Source organism: Stegodyphus dumicola, chromosome X2, assembly GCF_044657685.1.
Source record: "Stegodyphus dumicola isolate Sdum_Otavi_A_Nest chromosome X2, ASM4465768v1".
Taxonomy (NCBI): Eukaryota; Metazoa; Arthropoda; class Arachnida; order Araneae; family Eresidae; genus Stegodyphus; species Stegodyphus dumicola.
In genome coordinates, this window is record NC_140781.1 from 109,472,660 (window position 1) to 109,499,779 (window position 27,120).

Genomic DNA, 27,120 nt, shown 5'->3' on the forward strand with positions numbered 1-27,120 from the left:
GTAAGGGTCCGAGAGCCATCCATGAGAACGTCTCCCAAACCATAGTACCGCCACCACCAACCTATGTGTGGCCTGCTGTACAGGGGAGAGCAACTGTTCACCTGGAAGATGGTGTACCCTAACACGACCATCAACATGATGGATACAAAATCACCAGTCATCGACCAGGCGTCTTCCACTTATCCATGGTCCAGTCTCGATGTTCCCAGGCCCACTTTAGGCATAGTTGACAATGACACTTGGTCAACAGAGATGCATGAGTGGGACGTCTGCTACAAAGTCTTCTAATATCTAACACTGAACTGTGTGTTCTGAAAATTTGCACCTGAATTGTATTGGGCTGTAGCTGAGCCTCTGTCTGGGGCTAGTTTTGCTGTACCAAGCAGGGGCGGTCTCCACCGTCCCTTTTCTTTGATGTGTGGATGGCCAACACCTTGGCATCTACTGCTGGTTTCACCAACATTTATCCACTTTGCATAACTAATAACAACAGGAGATTGTGAACAGCCTACGAGTCATGTAGTTTTGGAAATACTCGTTCCAAATTTACAATTTGCTCTCTATCAAATTTGCTTAGATTAGCAACCTTTCCCTTCACTTACAAAAGTGAGTACAAGAATGATTCCTTACATTCTTCAGCAGCAGTTAAATATCATTCCCACTTAATCATGTGCCCTCCATGCCATCCGGACAAATTCATTGAAAAATGTGGGGATGGTCATAATGTTTTGGCTTGTCAGTGTGGATATAGATAAATATACAAGTCTGAGAACTAGACTCCCTGGGACTTCAGTGATTCCAGATTTGGAAATTTTCTAGATTTTAGATCATGAGATCTTTTCCATTTTGCACCTGCTATGTATTTTCCCAAATTTTGAATCGTAAATAATTCTAGTTATAAGAATAGTTTATCGATGGCAATGACATACACATTCTATATGGTAGGTGATGGTCAATAGATCATCACATGCTGCACAGTATAACAGAAAAATACACCTAAGGCTTATCAGAACAAATGACTTATTCTTAATTCAAATAGTACTAAGTTGCCTATGAATATTCTATAAAAATTCTATTTTTTTAGAAATTTCTGTTGAATTTCTCTTCATCAACACACTCAGCATTTTACTTAACCCCTTAACTGCCGCGGGCGTATATATACGCCTTGCTTAGCCGATGCGTTAACTGCCCCAGGCGTATATATACGTCCTTCCAAACTGCTATCATTTGCTTTGCGCTGCTACACCTAAAATTATTCGCAAAGTTAACGCATCGGCTGCGCATCTGGGGCAGTTAACGCATCAGCTGAGCAAGGCGTATATATACGCCCGCGGCAGTTAAGGGGTTAAAACTTGGCTTAAGCTTATAATCACTGCCAAAAGTAATCTCTGCGTAAATGCTGTTTGGAATTCAGCTACTGATATTTAAAACAAAAATTGTTTTAGACACTGTGCAAATCATTTCTGAAGATGCTGTAAGTTCATAGCCACGTGGTGATGGAAACAAAAAAAGAATTAAAAGAAAAATTGTTCCAAATTAGTATGAAAGTTATGATATTTCAGTAGGTGTAAAATCAGTGATAAATGCTGAGCAGTAAGGTAAATACCGAGCCAAATTACTATCATACAAATTTATGCTAATAAATGATTGTGTGTCTTGAATATGGACTAGTTTATTTAGATTATGCAAAACACACTAGGGCTATCTGCCTTTGTGAAGGACTTTCTAAGGAGAACTTTCCCGTATGCACATTATACATGGCAAAACCATGAAAGCATCCATGCAGGCTGCCTGTCGGCATGTAATGAAACCCAGGTTGGAACTGCAGATGTTCTGCGACTTGACTGCTGGTGGGTGTCTTCAACATATGAAAGTTTTATTTAGTGACAAAGTTAAATTAAGAATCAAAACACTGTGCTTGCTTTATTATGAAAAAATATCTACTGTGCATGCATGAAGCATTAAGTATATGCTTATCTCAAAACCTAATTCTTTCTCTTTTTTTGCCAAAAATTTCTTTCTATTAAAAAAATTGATGGTCAGGAGGTCGGGATGTTAGATTCCCAGATTTCAGGCTTTTTACTGTACACATTTTTTTTTCATTTCTATGTATATTCCTTTATGTATATTTGTAGATATTGCATTGCAATATTAAAAACTTCTAATTTTCAGAAAGAATTTGTTAATGCAAGTACCTCTTCACTAGAGTTAATGTCTTCACCTGGGACAAATGTCATTGAAAATAAGTCTTTTACTTCAAGGTTTGTATAAATATGTATAATATGTGAAATTTTGCTTTCAAAAACTCTCAAATTCAGTTTGAAATCATCTTCATGCTTGATTCTATTTATATTACTTCAGAGACATATTTAATTTGATTCTTTTGTTAGCAACTCTCACATAAATTAAGGCAATATTCTTATGGTTATAACTGTTAACAGTATACACATCGAAGGGCCATTACTTTATGATCACCCTGTTAATAACATGCAGGACCACCTTTAGCCCTCAAAACTGCCAGCACCCAGCAGAGCATTGACTCCACAAGGTTCTGATTGGTAATCTGAGGTATCTGGTACCAACTGGTCCTGCAATTCTGCACATTGTGAGGGGGGTAACGTGGCAGGATGAATTTGGTTTTCAAGGTGGTATCACACATGCTCTATTCGAATAATATCAGGTGAATTTGGAGGCCAAGGCATGACTTGAAAGTCAATGAAATGTACCTCGAACCACTCTCTGACAATTCATACCCTTATGACGTAGTGCATTATCCTGTTGGTAAATACTATCCCTCATTGGAAATAGTGTTGTCGTGAATGGGTGAACCTGGTCTGCAATGGTATTCACGTAGTGCACAGACATCAGGATTTGTTCTATGGGAATTAATGGGTCCTAATGTGCTCCATGAAAACATTGCCCACACCATAATACCGCCGCCAACTGTGCATCTGGGAGCCAGGGTTTTGTTTGGAAATCGGTGTATGAGCACACGGCCGTTGATGTGATGGACCAGAAAACATGATTCGTCGCACCATGCTACTTTCTTTCACTCTTCTGGTGTTTCTTGGCCCATTGCAGACGCAGCTGGTGATGACGTACCATAAGTGCAGGGACATACTTAAGCCGGCTGCGTAGGCCCACACGCAGCAATGTACGTTGCACAGTATGTTGAGAAACACTGGGTCGGCACTGTTGTAGCTCTTCGGCCATGAAGAACAGTGCATAGCAATCTCTGCTCTTCTCTGTGATCAATGCGCCTTTGACGACACACTGCTGGTCGGCGTCTTGTCATTTCACCATCCATATACCACTTTCGATATGTGCTCTCGACAACTGCATGTGAACAGCCCACTAAATGCACCGTTTCTGATACTGGTGTTCCCAGTCACCGAGCCATAACAGTTTTACCTTTATCGTAGTCTAATAAATCAGCTGCTTTTCCGAGTATGTCACTAATCGTGCTGTTTGGAAAGACAATATATAGCTGCTTTATATACCCCAACATCAGCTGTGCATACACAGTGGTTTTGTTCCTGGGCAAGCCTATTGTTATAGATGGAGGGTGGTCATAATGTAATGGCTCTTCAGTGTATTTTAAGTGTTAATTGTTATTCAGATCAAATCAGTCTTTCAAGCTCATGAGTAAAAATCTGTTTAATTTTGCGATTTTGGAGTTGCATTACCTTAAAACATATATGCATGGAAGATTATTCACTCAAATAGCAGCTGTAAATAGGACAGTATCATATCATTGGGGGTGGAGGATAATTTAATTTATGAAATAGTTATTAGATAAATCATAAAATTTTATAAGTACCAGAGATTTATGCAGTTTAAAGTCGGAGATCCATACTCGTTGGGACTTTGGCGATTCCAGATTTGGGATTTTTCCGGATATTAGATCATCAGTCTAAATCTAGTAAGATGGCATTCAGAAATTATAAAATTAAACATATGAAATCATGAAGCGTTTATGATATAAAAGATATCAAAATTTACAGAAAAAAATGCTTAGTATTTATATGTTTACTTTACTAAACATTTCTTTCAATCTAAGTTGTTTAAGTAGCTATGTTTTTTGTGCTAATACTTTCTCTTTAATTCTATAGATGTATATAATTTCTTGTTCAGTTACCAATTTCTATTGTTCAAGTCCTGTAATTGCTGGGTCGAGAATTCCAACTAACTTTTCAATCGAAATTTTCTCATTTTCGGTAACTTCTCTGTCACTTTCATCGCTATCGGTAGCAGTATTTTCTAAAACTAGAACCACACTACGGATTTCACCATCTGTTGATTGATGATTGGAACATTGTCATTGCAATTAAAAACTTCTGTTATATCATTTTCATTTATTACCGCTTCTCTACATTTCTTTACAAAATCTATTAACTGGAAAATTTTACCTGTGGTTTGCAATATACAAGTGCCTCCAAATTTGCGGCTTCATCTTCATCATTCTCACCATGAAACATGGTAGCTGGCCATAAATTATGCCAAGCATTTTTTAAAGTATATGGAGGCACATCCTCCCATGATCTTGCGATGCTCCACACAGATTTTATGCTAAAATATTTAAAAAATTCTTGAATAGTTATGCCATTTTTCATGAAATTTAACATGGATTTTAAACATTTTAGAAATCTTAGATTATTTTCTCGTTATTTTCTTTACAGTGAACACAAGTATCAAAGAAATTGAAAACCAACAGTGAATTGAAAGATTTATCTTGTATGTCTTAGTGCACCATACATACCTCAGTGCCCTACTCTAAATTTTGTTGCTTGGTGCTTATTTTGCCACACTGGCTACTGCACCGGCCTTGACCTTACATCATTTCATATTTATTTTCAATACTCATACAATATGACAAAAAAGAATAAAATTAGTAGTTTCTTATTTATATTCCAAGTACGAGCAGTTCTTTAGCATAACAAAAATCCAGAGTTGCCAACTCTCCCGATTTAGACGGGAGACTCCCGATTTTCGACCGCTCTCCCGCCAACCCGATTTACAATATATTTCTCCCGACTTTTTCTTATTCTTAATATTTCTCACGATTTTTATGCAACTTGGCTTAATACTTTGTTATATGAATAAAAAGTGCTTTTGGACGTCTGAAAGCAATTGAATTTTCTCTACATTATATCTAAAACAAAACCTTGCGAATCAGATAGCTTCTGCTTTGTGAGTGAGAGCATTATACGTATCCAGAAACGTCATTCTCCAGTTCTCCAATAAACTTCGAGCTCCACTGCGTGTCAGCTGGCATATATTAGCCAATGAGGACAAAGCAAGTTGTTATTTGGACGTTCTTTTTAGTTATTTCATTCATTTTGTCCTGAGTTGTGTGAGTACACGTGGCTTAGGGAAATAGTTTTAGAAATTATCATCTTTTGTTACGTCTGCGAGAAAGGTGAAATACTCGTGTACGTTTCAAAAATCGTACACAGTTGACTTTCCTTCCATTATTTCCTCAAGGAAATGTAATAAATTTGCGATGTGTACCGCCTGTTGTTGCGATTTTTCGATTTCATATGTTGGAAGGGCGGATGTTCTCAAACATGTGCGTACACAAAAACACAAGGATAACATGAGTTGTTTTGAAAAAAACGAAAAATTAAATTTTTCTTCGGAAACAAAGGACCAAAAAGTTATTAATGCAGAATATCTGTTCTCTGCCTTTTTACTGGAGCACAACCTGCTACTGAATGCATCGGATCACGCTGCAGCTTTATTTAGAAAAATGTTTCCCGATAGTGAAATCGCTAAGAAATACTCAAGGTGCAAGAATCAAAACAGGTGCAATTGTTAAAGAAATGGGTTTGAAAAATAAATCTTCGGTTATTGATTGCATTAAAACAGCTCCGGTCTGCCTCTCTACTGATGGAAGCAATAATACCGATTCAAAACTGTATCCAATTGTTGTTTCTTTTTTTGATCCAGAGTCTTCAGAAATTGAGTGCAGTTTACTTTATGTTCCCACTTTAGAAGGACATTTGACAGGCTTTAATATAGCACAGCTAATTATTAAAACTTTAAAAGAAAACTGCAGGCACTCTGGATAATTGCTTAGCACTTGGTGCCGATAATGCACCAGTATTGGTAGGCTTGGAAGGCTGGTGTTGCAGGCGTCTTAAGAAAGGAAAATTCAGATTATGAGGTGCACCTGTCACCTCTTAAATTTAGCAGCTGAAAAGGGGGCAACTTTTTTACCAATAAATGTGGATGAACACATTGTTGATATTTATTATTATCTTGAAAGGAGTTCTAAAAGGAAGGAAAAATTAAAACAGTTCCAACAGCTGCATAACAGCAGTTTACAATTAGAAAACTTGGATGAAGTTATAAAATCAGCTACGATTGACACCCAGTGGAGTTTAATTGCAAAACTGAAAGGTGCTGATGGAATTTTAAAATATAGTGAACTGTCTAGAATTGTGTTGGTCATCTTGACAGTTCCCTATAGTAATGCAGAGTGTGAGAGGATCCTCAGTGTTGTTGCGAAAACGAGGACTAAATTTAGATCTAATATTAGAAATGGCACATTAGAAAAACTTTTATCAGCGAAAGCAGGCCTACGTGGCAATTGCTGTGAACACAATGATAAAGTTTCTTTCTTAAAGAAAGCAAAATCTGCCACTGTTTATAACATTTGTACGAAAACTGATTAAAGAGTCTTTTTTTTTTTTTTTTTTTTTTTTTTCCCCTCCTTAAACGATGCATGTAGTAAAAATGTTTTTATGTGTAAGGTATTTTGTGTTGCTTGCATTTAAGAATTAGTTACTACTTAAAGTTCATTCATTATTAAAAACTATATTTTTATCATTTAAAAAGTCTTTTTAACATTGTGAAAAATCTCCTGATTTCTTAAAAAGTCTCCTGATTTTTGAGTGTCATAGGTTGGCAAGTATGAAAATCTTTAGTTAAATCTGAAAATTCTAAAATGAAGAGGAAATTCATTGAAAAGAATTTGGCTTTATGAAAAGCGAGAAAATTATTATGCAAATGTACATTGTTGAAATATTAACAGACTAGGAGATGAAGCGGAGGCTAGTGGGAACTTGGAAACAAAATAAATTTAGAAAAGATGCTAACGAGAAGGAAATCTGTGTAAATTTACTAAAATATTTGGAAAATTGACAAATATAAAAGACATGTAAACATTTTGTTCTTTGTTGTTGCTATAAAACCTTTTTTTATAATTTTTATAATATACGAGGGCCATCCAGAAGTAGATTACGTTTCCGTCTGTGTCTGCTAGGGGCGGGGCTAGCGCGGCCATCTTGGGGTCAGAGCGTTGCGCAGCTCAGTCTGCATCTAGCCGTGCTAGTGAGAGGTTCGTGCTGTGCTCCGTTCAGATACTGTGACGGTTTGAAATGTCTGCGTTAATTGAAAATCCCGCGAGCTGCGAGGTGCGCTCAGTAATAAGGTTTCTGACTGCAAAAAACTGTAAACCGATAGAAATCTATCGGCAGCTTCGTGAAGTGTATGGGGACAACATTATCACTGAAGGTGGAGTGCGTCAGTGGGTCATAAGATTTCAAAATGGCCGAACCAATGTTCACGACGAAGATCGAAGTGGGAGACCCAGCATAGTGACCGCCGAACTTCTCGAAAAAGTCGATGCTAAAGTCCGTGAAAATCAAAATTTCACAATAACGGAACTTTCTTTGAGTTTTCCACAAATTTCGCGAAGTTTGTTGCACGAAATCATCAGCGAAAAGCTTGGTTACCACAAGTTTTGTGCAAAATGGATTCCAAAAATCTTGACAGAGGACCACAAAAATCAGCGAATGGCTGCAGCGTTGAACTTTTTGGACGCTTACCATAAGGATGGTGACTCTTTACTCGATCGCATCGTTACTGGTGACGAAACATGGGTGAAACATGTAAACTGTGAAACGAAATTGCAATCAATGCGTTTTGATGACGACGCACAGCTGCAAGAAGAGGTAACGAAGTGGTTGAAGGCGCAGGCGGCCGAATTTTTCGACGAAGGAATTTCCAAGCTCGTACATCGCTACGATAAATGCCTTAATTTGTATGGTGACTATGTAGAAAAGTAGTATTTGAGTGTGGCTTTCATCTGTATATAATAAAATTTGTTTCCTATACTTTGTTTATTTTTTTATTCCAAAACGTAATCTACTTTCTGGATAGCCCTCGTAGTTATACCAGTATCAATGTAGAGTCATTATTATAAATCATAACTACTGTCAAATGTTTTTACTGCTATTTACTGGATATTTTTTAGAAATAAAAAAAAATATAATTGTAACCATGTAAATCTTATTATGAGTAATAGTATGTTACTACATAATTTAATTATTTGTAACTAACTGCTTACCCTTAGAAGTTACCTCTACGAGTTAAGGGGAGTTACCTCCATTCCTTAATCCTTAATGTGCATGTAAGATACAACACAAACATGCAAAAATTAATTCCTCACAGCTAATAAGACTTAAAATACTGTCAAACAAACTAGCATCTCTGGTACTTCAGTGGTGTATTGAAACTGTATTATTAACTGGGTTACAGCTTCGGCAAATCTACACAAAAGCTATGAGACAAATTGGGTCAAACAAAGTGCAGCTAACTTTTAGCACTAACCAAAGTCATGTATTCATATCTGTTGTGATCAGCTGGCCTTTGTCTCTAAGCAAACAACATCAGTGGCAATAGCCAAGCTGCTATTACGAGTCAGACTGATTATTATTTTACTTCACGGTTTAACTTATGCCACTTGACATAAAGTTTGCATATACCTCTGGATTGAGCAAGTATGTGACAAAATAGGCATAAAAGGAAGAATAAATAGAAAGCTAACTGTTGGCAAATAAAATGCCTTCTCTTTAAAATCCTTTCTTTAATCTTTTTTAAAACATAGGTAAGTATTATAAATGTAAAACATAAATGTTTCAAGGAATTTTATAATTATTGCTAATTATTTGAAAAAAATTGTGAAGTTAAATTTTTATTTTTGAATTTGTTTTATAAATAAAATATTGAATTATGTTTAATAATAAGGTATCCTACTTATAGATTTATTTTATTCTTACAAATTTCAAAAATGAAGTTTGTACATAATTGCTTTAGTTTACTGAGTTCTTATTTTCTTTATGAGTCTTTAATTTTTTTCATTGATGGTCCTTAAAAGTACTTAATTTCCATGTGCAGATGTGTGTATGAACCCTATGTATAGAAATTCCTGTATGAAGCTTAAAAAGGCCCACCAGCGGCCAAGCGGTAAAGTCGCTGAACACTGGTAGTTCGGTCCGAGGTTCGAATCCCGCGAACGGGCCGGCTGCATGGGTGTTTTCCCCATGTGTAACGTGTATACGAGTCAGTTTCCCTTAGAAAGTCCTCCACGAAGGCATCCCTCCCCTTAGGCAGATAGCCCTAGTATGCTTTGCCATAATTAAATACACACACAATACACACATGAAGCTTAAAAAGTCATAATGAATATTCCATTAATTATGTCTAATGGAATTGATGTAAGAATTTAAATTTTGTATTTACAAAAAAATTCTACTCCCATTTCTAAAATTGTGTTCATAAAATTCCGTATCTTACTTTGAAAAAAGTTATAATTGGAAGATATGTCTGATCAATAAAAAAGAGAAGTTAAGACTGTAGCCACTTTTTCAAACACCTTGTATATGAAGACGTTCTAAGATTATAACTCAATTTGTATCCTGATTCTGTTTTCATAGCTGTTACAACTATTTTGTGCCACTGTTTTATATATAAATCAATGTTTTCTGCTTAAGGTTCCAAGAAGATTTTGAACTAATTACAGTACTGGGTAGAGGAGGATTTGGAGTAGTCATGGAAGTGAAGAATAAGATAGATGACTGCTATTATGCAGTAAAGAGAATACGTATTCATTTCTCTGGAAGATCTAAAATGTAAGGAATAAACGAACTTGATTTCTTATTAAAAGTAAACATAGTTTAACTTAATACCAGATCATAACATTGCAAGTCATAAATAAGTTAACAGAGAAATATTATGGAAATTGGTCTGATACCAACTGTCCATGTTTTCTGTTGCTTGATACTAGTATCTAAATTTAATATTATTTGCAATGTTATGTGTAGACTCACAATTATATCTCGTACATAGATATTATCATAACCACCTTAGTAAAAGTCGCCAAATTTTCAGAATATGCCAAATTCTGGTAACCATGTAAAATAAGTTCTTCATTTTAAAAGGGAATGTCACCATTATCCCATTTGCACTTTTTTCTTCATTTGTAATTCGAAACCATTCGAAAATCGTGATTTTTTAAATCTGAAACTTATTTTTAAAATATACCCTTGTTGAATTTGCCTGCAATGGAGGGTTTCTGGAGAAACACTGCATTGTGCCGCAAAATTTCTAAGGGAAACTTTTTTTTTTTTTTTTTTTTTTTTTTTTTTTGTATATACTCTTAAAGCCATCACATCAAAATTTCACAAAAACTAAAACTGAAGCTTATTTGTAGCATGCTTATTGATTGATTTTTATGGAAAATTTCCAGTTAAAATGTAAAATGTGTGTGTAAATGTATCAAGGTGGTTGTGGTAATATCTTTTCCTAGTGTTTTCATGTGTTATTTTAGCTTTCCATCTATTATAAATTATTTGATCTTCTTGTCCTTAAGGGAGCTTTTTGGAAAGTTTTTTCCCCTTGTCAAAGGTATGATTATGTAAAACAATTAATGATTTTAATTTTTGATATCCCATTTAATGCTTTTTGGTATATGTTGGAGCTGAACTTGAGCACTGCACATCCCTCTACTTAATGGTGACGTGTAGCTCAAAGTTTTTGAAACCTTCCAGTTTAATTTATCTGTGTGGTATTCATGTTTAAATGGTGAATGGTAAAAATTCTTTGTAGAAAGTACATAAAGTTTGTTTCTATAATACAGTGCTGCACAACATGGAACTATTTTCTTGCATCAAACAAAGCTTGCTACATTATATTTATAATAAATTATTTCAGTATGGCTACTGTTTAATTGTTTGCATAATGAACTTTCACCCACTGCCAAAAAAATTGGTGTTTTATATTGGAGATAGAAATGGAAAAGAAAGCCATGGTCTTGTGCTAGAAATTCAGCATAATATACCCGGTCTTGTGAACTCTAAGATCTGTTATTTTCAGCACTTTTGTGTTGCTTTGTCAGAGCTGCCAGCTCTCCTAGTTTTCTGGCACATCTCATGGTCTCTCGGTAGATGAATGAATCTATTGGTATGTAATTTTTATCATTTACTAAAGAAATTCTTTTCTAATAATAAGTGAAATGTATTGAATTAATGAAAATTGTACAAATTTCTGTTGTGTGTTAATAAATGGTGCATTACTAGATTTAGCTGGCTGATGCTATGTACATTAATTATATCTTCATCATATTTAAAAGTGTTTTGATAAATAAAAGCCTATTACAAAATTAAAATATCCAAAGATATATCTCCAAGGATATTTATTTAAATAAATATATTTTACTTCAATCATATTATTAATAGTTCAATAACTTAAATGAGGCTTACATAGTGAATTTAAGGTAGTTTGGATTCTTTTAAAATGGCGTTGTTGTTGGCACAGCCCAGAAACTTCATTTTCTTTCACATATCAAAGCTGACAGCTTTGCCTTTCACATATCTTGCTTAGTGTTTCATTCCTTGATTGATTGCTTACATTTTTTTTCCTTTCTTTAATGTAATACTTACCATAATGTAAAATATGTTGTAAAGTTACATGACTAGAAATAAAGATTTTTACCTTTTTGTAAAATAGTATTAAAATCAAAACTTTGTGATATTAATAGTGTAAAGCTGCAATAGATAAAGAAATAAAATAACTGCTGACAAATTAAAAAATAATTATCTGAAAGCCCTTCTAGCTGTAAAAATGTAAAGCTTCTTTTATCTTAATTGAAAACATCACACTTTTGAGATGCTAGCTAGTTTGATCACAAAAAAACCAGACAAGGCCATCCAAATTTTGAAAATTGGTTTTGATGAAATCTAATCTATCTTCTAGCAAGGAACGTCTTTCTACCTTGTGCTTTCAATTTTTTGTATATATATATATATGTGTGTGTGTGTGTAGAGGTTCAAAGAGAAATATGAGTAAAAAATGAGCTGTAAACAGCTAGTTAAAAATGATAAAATATATTTAGATTTGGTGATACAATTATATTTGGTGACTTTCAAAATTTTTAAAATACAAGTTTGAAAATTTGGCAAGCCACTAATCTGATCAATTCATTCAATGAAAATATAAAATAATGAATAAAAGGATAAAAGAAATATGTTTTGCCAAAAGTATCAAGGGGCACCCAATTAATAAACTTTTACCAAAAGAATTCCTAACCTCTATCAGGCGTAGTACAAAAGTTACAAGTATGGGCACCATGCATGTACTAGTTTTGCCTATCATATTTATTATTTAATTAAAAATAACATTCTAGTTACATTTTATTTATTCAGTAATTTATTGATTCAGTAAATTTTCACTCTTAACAGAATGTATTAATACAAAAATTAAGTATAAATTCAACCAAACATAAAAATTTGAAATCTTAAAAGTTTATCAATAAATAGACGCAATGGATTTGTCAGATTAAATGTAAAATAAAATATGTAATTGATCAATAATTTATCATGTATTATTTAATTAAAAATAACATTTAAGTTACATTTTATTGATTCGGTAAATTTTCACTTGTAGCAGAATGTATTTATTACACAAAATTCATCCAAACATAAAATTTGAAATCTAAAACAAAGTTTATCACCCAAATAGGCATGATGAATCTTTCAAATGTAAAATAAAATATGCAATTGATCAATAATTGATTTAATTCAATAATAATTTAAACTTTCAGTTTATTTTTGAAATGTCTAGGAACTTACTGCTATACAGAAAAAAAATTCTGTTGGAAAGACAAAGAATACATTATAATTATTTTTTATATTTTTCGCTGTAATTTTTGTAAGAAAGTTTGCTTTTGGTGACTGAAAATTTTAATTTGTTTTTGTTTTTTAATTTTTATTAAATCTAAGAATTTTTCAGTTTAACTTTCTTTCTGAGGGTGTGGTATGAAATACATTTCTTCCCAAATCCAGTTAAAGTTCAAGTGCAGACTGCAGTTTTATTAGAAAACTGATTGATGAAGCATTGAAGTTATAGGAAATATAACAATACGCAAAAGAAACCAAGTTCTTTTCCTTATTTAAAGGTGCATAATGTATTATTAAAAAAATTGTTGCTCAATAAGTGTAATTAGGAAACTGAAAATTTGGCAGTGCAGTGCTGTTTGGGAAATTTCAAAATTTCTTCAAGAAGTTCACTATCGAGAAACAAAAAATCCATTTTCAACATTTTTTCCCCTCCTTATATGTAGAATATTACTGTAAGTAATATCCTATGTATTTCTAGATGAGTAGAACCATATTGAATAAAACTGGGAGTTTAAGAATGGGAAGACCTTGTAAGGTATCCTCTTCTATTTTTGTAGTTTGGTTACAGCACTTAGCATTATGTTTGGAATGTCCTCTAGAAGTCTTAATATGAATGTTTAAAACCCTGCAGTTTGTCCTGAATGTCCTCAACAGTTATCAAAAAGTATGAGAGTCTGATTAATATACTCAGGGCTTCATTGTCTGGTGTTGTTTTTGAAATGTTTGTTCTTTAAGGAACCTTGAGAGTAAAACGCAGTATTATGTGTGGAACTGAGGTTCTTTGCTTCAGAAGTACAAATTGCACTAAGTTGAAAACATAATATTTAATTAGTGACTTTCTTTCAGTTTAACAAAATAGATGAACGTATGTCAGACTATGACATATTAGTGAAATCATACGATGGGTAACATACGAATGTACTTGACGGGTGCAACATGATTTGAGCCTGCTTAACAGTTCATTCAGACATGCAGGTACTTAGTGATGTAGAACAACTATTTGGAATACTGGGATAGATTCCTAGTTTCATTGCGCTGTTCATGTTAAGACTATGGATCACATTGCTGCGCTGTGCTTGAGAGAATCACGGTTACTGGCCACGTCGACAAACACCTCGGATAGGCATACCACGAAGGTCAGTCTTCAGCACCATCAGAACCAAGAAGACACACAACCCTTTCTCTCCATCGGGAGGATTGTTCTACACAATTATATAGTTTACCTTATCTGCTCAGCGCTGTCACAGACATAGAAATGTAAATTCCAACACTTTCTCTCGATGAGCTGAAAAAGAGAATAAAACAAAAATGACATTCATTAGTTCAAGTCCTAATAGCTTCATGCATGTGTGCAGTTGCTCCCGAATCAAGGCACCAATTAATTGTTCCTAATTCTCGCATTGTATTCACAATCGTGAGAGAACTTGCATTAAGGGATTCTTGATTAGGATTTTTGTTTTGTCTGCATTCTGATGCTTTGTGGCCTTTTCTGTTACAATTATAAGACCTGACAGTTTTCGCCTTTTTAGACTTTTTTTACGTTGCTTTGATATTTAGTAACTGATGCATCCTGCACTTGGCTGTTTTCTTGCACTTTTGGCGACATTTATTGCACAACTGGCAGCTTTTATCTTCTAATAATTTAACTTTTAGCATGTTTAAGTCGGGAAATTTATGACGAGATTCTATCGCGATTCTAATACTTTCAAATGTATTAGGCTACATAATAGTAAAATTGTGAGGACTTCTTCGGGAATCTCAGATCTTATCTTGGCTAGTTTGTCTACAACTTCAAAGGAAGAAGTTAAAAACTCCCACGTTTTCGCTCACGTTCATCTTTTTCGGGGTGTGTTGCTTCATGAGTGACAGGACCTTTAGGCTGATAAATTTCATGTAATTTGATCCATGCATTTTCTGAAGTTTGACATTTCTTAGTGTGTACTATTTCAGATGATTTCACGCTCAGAGCAATAATTTCTAAAGCTTTTTGACCTTTTGAAAACCACTTGTCAACTTCGCCGTGGTTACTTTCAGATGTTTCTGGCTTGACTAACTGGCCCACTCGCGACATCTCAAAGTTCTGACTGGATTAAAACCATTTTCACTTGAAAACAAAATGCAGTAATATGTGTAGAACAAAGGTTCTTTCTGCAGAAGTACAAATTGCCCTAAGTTGAAAACATATTTAATCAGTGACTTTCTTTCAGTTTAACAAAATAGATGAACATATTGGGTCAGACTATGACACATTAATGAAATCATACGATAGGTAACATACGAATGTACTTGACTGGTACAACATGACATTCAGACAGGCAGGTACTTAATGACGTAGAATAATTATTCGGAATGCTTGGATAGATTCCTGTTTCCACTGTGCTATTCCATGTTGGGGCTCTATACATCACATTGCTGCACCATACTTGAGAGAATATGGCTACTGGCTATGTTGGCAAGAACCTCAGACAGGGATACCATGAAGGTCAGTCTTCAACACCACCAGAACCGGGAAGACACCAACCATTTCTCTCCATTGGGAGGATTGTTCCGCACTGTTATATAGTCCACCTTTTCTTCTCAGCACAGTCGCAGACGTAGGAATGTAAATTCCAACATCAGGGACCTGAATTTAGCCAAAAGCAGAGGCCAAAGAAACAAGAATTCCTTAAAAAATTTTTAATTTGATGTGAAGAGGATCCTCACAACATAAGAGGGTCAGTGCAATATGGTTGTACAATGAGTTATACAATGCTTGTGTGGGTGGGAAAGGTTCTGCTAGCTCACTTACTGTATGCCTAGTTCAGTTTTACTGACTTCTGCATTACTCTGTTTAACAGCTTGATCAAAACAGCATATGTGAATAAATCATTAAAAGAGCATTCACCGTAACGTGTTCTGCAAATAATTTTTAGGAACATACCCAAGATCTACATTTAAGAAAGTGCAATAGATTTTCTCTTAAGCAGCAGCAATGGCACCTCACAGATTCCAGATAGAATTTTTTTCTGCATAATTGAATATGTATTTTTAGAACTTACTGTGTTCTTGTTTCCTGATGCCATCTGTAGCAGACAAAGTCCATCAATCATATTTTTTGATCTATTAGCTACAATTAAATAATGTCTAACATTATACTGATTATTTAAAATTGAAATGAATGTGCATAATTTTATATTTCGGCGAAACAGAATTAAACAACATTTTGAAATTACCATATACATATTATCTCATGAAAATTACGAATTTCTTAATGGGACGTTATATAACAGGGATATCCAGACTTCATAACAATAGTACCCACGTAGAGATCATGAAAGTTGGAGAGGTGCAATTCGTTTTCCAACAGCTGCAAATCCAGATTTATATCATTTCAAAAATAGATTTTTGAAGAGAAAGAAGCTTTAAAAATATGTTAATGAGAATTTAGCATTTTTATGTAATTAATGTGGTTATCTATAAATATAAATAAATCTTATTTCTCCTTAAACTGCAACTGAGCCTTCTACTTTCAGGTAAAACACCAAATTTTTTTAATTTTCCTCCATTAATAATTATTGTCTGATTTTTGTAGAAGTAAACTGAAATCAAAAGAATATGTATTGATCTATATGAATACAATAATGTTAAACATTTTTCATTTTAGTGTAGAAAAATCATGAATTTTAAAAGCGGATCCAGTGTGTTTTTTCTTAATATTTAACCCATTTGCAGTATTTTAGGAAGAGTGAGATAAGTGATACAAGACGGCACACATTGCAAAGAAACTGTTATTCAGTAAGAAAAACATTATTTAAAAATAAGCTATCAACAAGACTTTCTTAATTAAAAATAGTAATTTTGTTTTCTCATGCAATTAACATAAGGACCAACATACTGATACCAAATCTAATTTAAACCAGCTTTACTAATTTAAACTAATTGAATTAATTCATTAACTGGAAACAACTGGTTTGATTGATGCCCAGTATAGAAGAATTCATTAAAAAAGAACACAATTCCAATTTTAATGGTATTTGAATCATCAGTATCATTAATGATGGCCCTAAGTGCTACATTCTTTCCTATGGCAAGCAGGAGAATTTGCCAGGATTTCTAAGTAATCAGTATGCTGTGTGTTGTTGAAAATTCATAAAATTATCTATTGAATCTTCGCCACAGCTTTTGCCATAGATAACCTAATACTAATAAATCTAGAATCTCATACTATGATATCTAAACACTGTGTGATGCACATATTCCAATTTTCCACTTTTCAGCCATGGCTGTTGAACTTCTGTTTTTCAAAAACAGGTTAATTCAGAATTCTGGTTAACTCACAATCAAAAAAGGAATCTAACTTATGTAGTGAATTTATTTCATAGCTCCTGATAGGAACTTGAAAATTAAATTATTTAAATTTCTATGGACATTCACAGATGTTCAATGTGGAAGCCGAGAGACGTGCTAGACATTCACACGCTTCTTGCCATGCAGAAATGTTGATACACCCTATTCTAACCGTTAAATGTTAGGCCAATAAAGGTAGTCAACTTAATGTTAGCATATCATTAAATTTCAAAGTAAAATAACTCCATCTTAAATGAAAGTTTAAAATACCTTTTTTTATTATTTAATTGTGAGCTTGAGGATTACGTAGCCTGTATACATAAAATAATAAAGCTCTGCAGTTTGTGAGCAAATCGGAAACAATAATTCAAGTAAAATTAGCATATTAAACTACGAGACAAGCTTTTACAAGCTTTGGCATGCAAACTCTCATGAACATGGCAGGGCTAAAAAAATATTCAACCAGCAGGCAAGAAAATGTCATAAGGGATTTTACCAGCATCACTATGCCATATTTTGACAAAAGCTTTCAAGAAGAAAGAAATTTGTGTCAGTTGGTCTCTCATTGCTTGATATGATATTATTGAAATGATAATAAATGCCAATACATGAATTAAAACGTTTGACCAATATTTGAAATAATTCTCAGTCCATTAGAGAAGTCTGTTCTTGCCATACCAAAAATTTCAGTATGCTAAACCAATAGTGAAATAAAAAATGATCTCCAAAATTACCAAGGAATTATTACAAAACTCAGAGTTCCTTGGGGGAGGATGTAACTGCAGCGTGAATGGTTGTGAAAGTTGTGAAGAAAGTTGCATGGAAATGTCCATGCTTGCTTAGGGGTGGGGATTAATTTTGATGGACACCCACATGTGAGAAAGTTTTGACAGGTCTCCTACCATGTACAAAAGGGAAGGTTTACCTCACCAACCGTACAAATCCTCAGATTTTGAACTCTTTGCCAAATTGAAAGAGTTCCTAGAAAGACAATGATTTTCCTCCTAAAAAGGATTTAACAGTTATTTATTTATGCCATTCAGGGACAATAGAAAAAAGTGCAAGGAAAAGCAAATTTTCCGAGATATTGGATCACAGGTGTTGTTATGAAGAAAGGGGATTTTACTGAAGGAATGCAAGCAGAAACTTCCTGATTAACCTTAGGGGGAAAATTAAGAGAGGTTTGGTTTTTTAATTAACTTTGTTCAGTTTGTGCTGTCCTGGTGGCCATTATCTGCTCTTTAACATGGCTATGATAATAATTGGCAGGTAAATAAATATGAGCCAGTTTGCCTTAGGAAATTCTCCATGAAGGCATTTTGCACTTTGCTTTGCCATGTTCCAATAATCTAACCTAACCTAACCTAATAATTAGTAGAAATTAATTATTTGCAATTTTATTTATTATTTTATTATTTTTTGATAAGAATACGGCAAACAATTTCAAATCAATTAAATTAATACATACTTAACATAATATAATTTTTAAATAAAATTAATGTTTAATTAGAAAAGGTGTCTTTGCATGATTTGTATTTCAGAATGGTATTTTATTTTGAAAATTAAATTACTGTTTGTTGCAAACAAGATGCAGTTAAAAGAGGCCAAAGGACCATGATGTGCTCACAAGCCACAGTGAAGGTGTTGGAGAGCTGCAATTTGGCCATGTCTGATGTATAACTTTGAATGTTTACGAGGTTGTCACAGGAATTTAAAAAGTCTGCTGTGTATGTAATGAAGCTTCATAATATGTTCTGATGTAGATGAACATTGCTGAGCAAATAGCATGGAAGTCATCAATACTTTATGAGTTTCCATCTACATAATTCTCTTATTCTGTGTGTCATCTTTATCCTCTCCCTTATCTTCAGCATCTTTCTCTTTTTCCAGTAAGTATCCAATTATTTTGTTGTTTTCTTGAAGTGTGATGGAAACAGAATTGTCTGCATGTGTCTAATCCTGCACTTCCTCTTCACTAACAGTAATCTTCTCCAAACATAGTACTAAATCCAGTATGTCCGGCATGGGCACTGGACATGTTTTAAAACAAAGATAATCTCTTTGTCTCTCTACTTGTCATTTACGTACATGCCCATAGGCCACGATTTTACATTAAAAGTGACATAAAGTAATATTCTTTATATACGTTTCCAGACATGAGACAAACTAAGTATGTCATCTTTGAATGTGTTGAAAATCATGGACACTACCTTCGATGCATATATATCAAAGCACAAAAAGGGACTGGTACTTCATCGTTATGTTCCGGATAATTCATTGATTGGATAAGACGTACTACACTGCTGGTCATTAAAATTGCAACACCAGGAAGGAATTATCTGACGAGCATCAAAATCACATGAAAGGAAAAAGTTGGGATATGCAAATGATTAGTATTTCAGTGCATTTAGACGATGCAGGAGGGAGAAATGACATCTGAAGCACTGCATAAAAGAAAGGTTGTGTAGTGGATTTCTCATTCAGGAAGTGCTTTGTAAGGTCGGGGTTTGCTCAGAATATCACGTTGTGTCTTGAATAATAAGAAATGCTTATGAGCAACTGTTGGAATTCGATAGAGGTAGGATTGTTGCTTATTGAGAATGTAGTTTATCATTCTATAATATCGCCCATTGCACTGGTCAACATCCAACCACTGTCATGAGAATATGGAATCAGTGAATTGCTGAGGTTCATACTGAACAGCATGTAGAATCTCAACATCCTTCCATGACAAACACTCGAGAGGACAGACATATTGTGAGGTCAGGACTGCAAACCTGTGCAAACACATCACGGACCGTTAGTCAGGAAATGGGCATGCACAATATCCGCCCGTTCATTGCGTCGACATTTGCAGCACCATGGACTATCAGCATGGCAACCATTACTTCGTTTTCCCTTGACCATGCAGAATAAAGAAAGACGGTGACTGGTGCACTGAACGACAAAGCTGGATACAGAAGTGGCACAATGTCATCTTTTCAGACAAGTCAATGTTGTATGATCCTAAATTCATTAAGTGCGAAAACAAGTTACTACTACTTGCGCAATTGCTGCAAAGTTAGTTAATAATAATTTATTTCCTAAACAAAAATGATTAATTGATTATATTATCTCCTAAGTTTAATTACTACTTTAATTAAACTTAGGAGATAATATAATCAATTAATCAATATTGTTTAGGAAATAAATTATTTTATATATATGGAGGCTCCAAGGAGACTCCATGCCGCCTGCTTGCATTCAGTATCGGCATAGGGGCCCTGCATCTGGTGTGATGGTTTGGGCAGTCATTGGATACACGACACTGACATCTCTGGTTCGGATCGACAGTAATTTGAATGTAGACCGGCACATTTCGGACATCTTATGTCCAGTGTTCTGTCCTATCTTTGAGGCCTGCCAAATGCCATGTTACAACCAGATAATGCAAGAATACAGGTTGCACGTCATGTTCTGACTTTCCTCAATGCTCGGAGTATTCGACTGCTACCTTGGCCTGCGCAATCTCCAGATCTGTCATCCACCGAAAACATCTTGTCATGGGTGGGTGAGAGACTGGCCTGCCACCCTTTTCCAGCTAATATGGATGACGAAGTGTGGCATAGGCTTGAAACAGCATGGAATGAGTTGCCTGTTTTTGTCATCCAAGCCCAGTTTGACTCCATGCCCAATCGGGTAATTGCTGTTTCTACTAACTTCGCCTATAAACCCCCAAACTGTTTAGAAATTTAATCATATTATCTTATGCAATACTGCTTACATACAATAAATATCTTTTTTGCATTTGCTTTCCTTCATGGTGTTGCAATTTTAATGGCCAGCAGTGTACATTGGGCGGCAGAAAAATAATGTTTTCCATATGTAAGTTTTCAGATTGTTAAGCCAGTATATATTTTTTGTTGACAGGCGTTGAAAATTAATAATTTAATATCGCTTGCAGTTTATCTTCTGTAGAAAGGCAAAAAGAATTTTATTTACTTGGAATATCATGGCAGCTGAATAAACATGCAAGTCTTGTCCAGTACCATTTCATATTTATAGCCAAATACCATAGAATTTTAAAACTGGCAGTGGAATTTTATTATTTTATGGCCATTTTATGATATTTTGGCACTTGAAAAGTGGACTTTTAAATAAATGTAAGTCTGAATTGAACTGAAGGGCATGTTTTGTGGGAATGGGACTATTCGCCATGGCCGTTTTGCCGTCAATACATATTTTTCTTTGCATGACTGTATTATATCATGCTGTATTATATTTAGTTGATTTAGTGTAATAATTCTGTTTACCTATTGGATATTTAAGATTTAGTTTTCTTTATATGCCTATATTATTATATCTTGCCGTATTATATTATTCAGTTTGATTTAATAATTTTGTTTACCTATCGTATACCTCTGGCTGTCTTAAATTTTAAAAGAAAAAAAAATGTTTTGCAATGTCTTGCAAGTACTTTAACCGTTTTAGTCCGGCGTGGGCTTCACTTGCGTATGCCAAAAATATGGCGCAGTGCGATAGCGCTTCTCATGTTTTGTATCGAGAATGTGAAGACGCTGCATAAATAACACTTGGTAAAAAAATTAAAACAATTTCCAATTCCTATAAAACAACTGCTACTGATATCACTACAACTGCTCTCAATAATTGCGTAAAGTATATTAACCAACACCAGCGTCTTCGCATTTTCGATACAAAACAAGAGAAGCGCTATCGCACTGCGGCGCATTTTTGGCATACGACAAGTGAAGCGCGATAGCGCTTCGCCGGACTCAAGCGGTTAAACAAACCGCATAAAGCTTCTTTCTAAATTTTTTTCACTTAACGAACCTAATAGTTTCTTAAAATTTACATTTTGGGAAATTCCTCATATTAAAAGCTTTTGAATAATATATACAATTTTGTACAAAGACATCGTTATGCATGACATTTTTAAAAGAGTAATGTGCGTCAGAATTAAAGATTCCAAAGTAATTACATTTTCAATTCAGATTTCATAAAAATGTGAATTTTCTGCTTGTATGAGTGATTTCTCTGAACTATAGCCAATTAAAATTTCAAGAAATTTTGACGAATCGTAAAAATTCTAAATAAATAATTTTAAAATCGTTAATATAACATCTGTTATATCAGCGGTTTAGCCCCAGTTCTCTTTGATCCTGACATAATTTTCTAACTAACTATGCGTAATTTCTTTATATATCATATATGTAAACAAATATTTTGTCCACGATGAAATGGCAACAGCGAAAAGTGCTAGACCCAGTTTTCTTTCTGATTTGAACTGCACACTAAGAGTATTGAATGGTTAATATTATAATCAGTTTTTAACCTGATAATATACACTGTTGAGCAAAAAAAATCGAAGCACCAAGAAGGAATTTTGTGATTGTGACGAAATTTGGTATGCAAAAACATCTTGATTGAAAATGCAAATGATCAAACTTTCAAGGCAAATGAAGAGGAATTACGATCACGGCGCACATTTCTAGTTGGCAATTCACAAAGTATAAAACCAGTAACAGATTCAGAAAATTAATATTTTTTTGTTCCTGCCATTGTAATTCTGTAAAGAAGCAACTAAAAATGCCATTACCACTATATCAAAGACCTTGCAGACAACTAAACGACTTTCAAACGTCATTGCATTGTAGGAGTGCGTGAAGCTGGGTGGTCATACCTAGCAATAGGCCACCACCTGCAGCGTACAGACACTGCTGTGCAAAGATGTTGGCAGCAATGGTTCCTACAAAGAAATTGCTGATGAAAGAAAGGCCAAGGAGCACAAATGGAGGCAAGATGGGATGATTGTTCGCCAGGCCCAAACCGCCCAAGCGATATCATTGTGGACTATTCAACGCACTACATTCCAACTGCTGCTTCCCGAGTGAACTGTCCACCATCTCATGGCACTTGTCTAAGGCGGGGTTATGTTCACAAAGGCCTTTAAGATGTTTGTCTTTGACCCCACAACATCGGCGGAGTCGTCTGCAGTGGTGTCGCAGCCGATTATCATGGCTGCCATCAGGCTGGCACCGTATAGTGTTCAGCAATGGATTCCGCTTCACTCTTGAAGCAGATGACCACCGTGTTCACGTCTGGAGAGGGATGGGGCCAGCGGTTACAATCAGCCTTTGTTTGACAAAGGCATACAGCCATAATCCCTGCTATGATAGTGTGGGGCACTATTTCTTATGACAGCAGGTCATCTTTAGTCATCCTCCGTACATCTTTAACAGCTCAACAATATGTTGATACCCTCCTTCGACTGGTTGCATTACCCTTCAACGCACGTCATCCTGGGACCATTTTCCAGCAAGATAATGCCAGGCCACATCCGCTCGCATATCTCTGGACTGTCACCGTGCGGTTTATATTCTTCCTTGGCCAGCAAGGTCACCAGACCTTTCAGCAATTGAGCATGTCGGGAACATAGTAGGTCACCAGATTTGGGCACCACAAAATATTGCAGATCTGGAGTGACAACTGATGAATGCCTCGCAGAATGTGTCACAGGATGACAGTACGAACCTCTACCACTCCTTGCCTCAACGTATTCAAGCATGCAAGGGGCGGTTCGAGCAACTACTAATTTGAACACTCGATGGGTAATTGTGAGCTGTGAACAGGTACTATGACCTTTATTTTTTTAATCATTCTATTATCTGTGTATGAGCTAAACACATATTCAATTTCATCAAAAAGAACCACTTCCTTCATGGTGCTTCGATTTTTTTTTTTGCAAAAGAATGTATTTAGTGATCTTCTAAGCTGTTAAATTAAAGGTAAGGGCTACTCTAAAATTTGAAAATCTCAGATCTATGGATGGCAGGATATATCAAGACCTGCCTTTCAAAGAGAATGTAACAAAGCCGAAATTGCGCAGGAACTGATTAAGACAGATGAGTATGCCCTTAAACTTTACAAAATTAGAGAACAAGTCATGTCCTTAAGTAAACTTCAAAATGTTGAAGCTTCTCATTTGTATGATTCTAGAAAACTTAAAGTTCAATTACCTAAAACTGAATTAAAGAAATACAATGGGGATTTTAAAGACTGGATCATGTGTTGGGCTCAGTTTTCCAAAATTCATTGTGATGAATCTCCTAAGACTGAGGATAAGTTTTGTTATTTATTTCTATGCATGAAGCAAATGAAACTACTAATTGGGCTTTGAGGTATTAGATAAGTATATTAGACATTGTTTTGAAGATTTACAACAGTTTGGAAAGATTAGTTGGTAAACAATATAGCCTACAAGTATTAATATGTTTAAATTGGTAGATATAGTGTAAATGTAAGAAATGTTTGTGGATACTAGCATATTTTATAATTACTTAAATGTAAAGATAAATTTTCTGTGCTTATTGTATTAATTCAAAAATTTTTAAACCACTCCATATCAGAGGTAAGCCTGTGTATTATATGAATATGCTTAAAATGCCGTATCTTTCTCATCGTCTCTGCTTGAACAGTGTATCAATGTAGGAAACTGAGTAAAATGTGATTTCCTATTGCTGCTCCCAGTTATTTTCTGTTGTGTTTAATGTTAACATTGCAAAGCTTTAATGACGTGATAAATCCCGATGTGAAGTGATTCTAATTATGCTGAAATTGCATCCAAGAGTTAGAAAAATTGTAAAAAAAAAGCTGAATTGCATCATGTTTAGGCTAGATTTTTATTAATGCAGAAAATTTTCAGTACTGTTTTGTGAATTTGAATGCAAGATTGCACCTTATAAAATTACATGAAGATTATAAAAATTAATTATAGTTTAGGTTACGCTCTATGAAACCATTGTATTAATTGCATTTTCCTTGCTAATGCAAATGCCTTGCTGTGGCTTTGTTATCAACATGTAAATCTGTGTGCATATAACTAAAAATTGTCTCTTTCCCCCCCCCATAATCTTTCTTTTTTAATTCTAGTGCTAGCAATACAAATAACACAGACAAAATTTGGTATCATATAAAACTGTTGCTATAGGTATGACAGTTCATTTTATAAATTAACTAATCTTTGGTATTGATAAATGTAATACATAGTACAATATTTAAATTTTCTTCTGATTTCTTGACTTAAGGAAGTTTTCTGTTTTTTTATAGTAAGAATAAAGGCATCTAATGTATATATAGCTTACAAAAGTATGTTTTAATTTAATCTAAGTGTTTCTGTTCCGCAAGAAATTAACAGTTACGTTCTGGGGAAAGGAAACATTGTACGTCGGTTTTGGAATTGCATATTACTATGGTGTATCTGTTTCCTGCAAAATGAATGGGTTGACTTTGTGAATATTTTCAAATAAATTGGTTGTGTTGAATCTTTTCTGTAGTTTTCTTAACATTTCTGCAAGTTTTCTGGGTTTTTTTACATAGTCTTAAAACTTTAAATTTTTCTGCCCTTTTAAGTATAGATACTTTTTGTGTATATTGTAATAGAATTGATTCCTAATTTCTTTATGTGCACTGACTATTTCTTAAATATTTTTTTTTTTTTATTTCTTAGGTTGCAGCTTGATTTTGTAATGCGAGAAGTAAAAGCATTGGCTAAATTAGACCATCCAGGCATTGTGCGTTACTTTAATGCATGGGTTGAAAATCCTCCTAAAGGTTGGCAAGAAAGCAAAGATCAAGAGCAAAATATTGTGTACGTTCCTATTCATTATCTAGAAATTTTAGCATGTAGCTTGAAGTTTAGAGAGAACATATATGTATTAGCTTTATGAAAAATTTCTTAAGAAATATTAAAAGAACTTGGCAACAACTGAGAAAGAATGAACTCTAGTTTTGCTTTAGAATGAAATTTGTTAGTTTTTTTTTTTTTTTTTTTTTTTTTTTTTTTTTTTTTTGTAAGCTTCTTTCACATTCATATTATGAATTTGAAGTTACTTCTGAAATATATGAAATGACTAAGCTTTACAGTATTTTACCTTTGTGTACAATTTCAATTATGGGTTTATTTATTTTGTGCTACAGCTGTTCTTCCATATTTTGTATTTTCTACTCATTGATTGTTGTTACTTCAGAAATAATCTAGAATAGTATATTGAGTACTTATTTTTCTTACTTGCCAGACTTTATGCAGTTTGTTTACACTTTCTTGTAACTGAAATATATCTACATTTAGCTCATTGTGCAGTAGTTGACAAGATGCATACATAATTACTGAATGAAAATGAGTTAAAATAAGTAAATAACCCATTTACATACCGAAAATATATTAGAAAATTAGTAAAAATTAGAGCTCTCTTTAGACTACCTTTTAGCTTTCTCATTCAGCCTGATATGAGAGTATTTAAAATTTACTGTTTGCTAAATACAGTCAAAAGTCGTTAATCCAGACTCGTCGGGACTTCAGCGATTCCGGATTATCGATTTTTCCGGATTATAGATCATCAGTTTAAATCTTGTGAGATGGCATGCAGAAATTATAAAATTAAAAATATGAAACCATAATTTATATGAAATAAAGAACAATTATGATCTAAAAGGTATCAAAATTTACGAAAAAAAAGCTTAATATTTATTTGTTTACTTTATTAAACATTTCTTTCAATGTAAGTTGTTTAAGTTGCTTCATTTTATGTGATAATACTTTCTCTTTAATTCTATAAACAGACATAATTTCTTCTTCAGTTACAAAGTTCCGCAGTTCAAGTCCCATAATTGCTGTGTCGAGAATACCGACTAATTTGTCAATCGAAATGTTTTCATTTTCAATAACCTCTGTGTTACTTTCTTCACTATCGGAAGCGAATTGTAACGACGAGGAATTTGATTTAAATCATATCAAAGACGGAGTACATTGAGATGAAATACTACATGTAGTAAG

General features: G+C 34.2%; 1 protein-coding gene across 4 annotated transcripts in view; it reads left to right on the forward strand.

Moving 5' to 3' along the window:
• The window catches only part of PEK (pancreatic eIF-2alpha kinase), a 161,171-nt gene that overhangs the window by 63,817 nt on the left and 70,234 nt on the right, over positions 1-27,120 (forward strand). For all 4 annotated transcript variants that reach the window (XM_085809295.1, XM_085809297.1, XM_085809296.1 and 1 more), the window contains exons 11-13: positions 2,173-2,261; positions 9,780-9,917; positions 25,795-25,935. In XM_085809295.1, the coding sequence (XP_085665421.1) occupies positions 2,173-2,261; positions 9,780-9,917; positions 25,795-25,935 (368 nt within the window). The remainder of the gene's footprint in view (positions 1-2,172; positions 2,262-9,779; positions 9,918-25,794; positions 25,936-27,120) is intronic.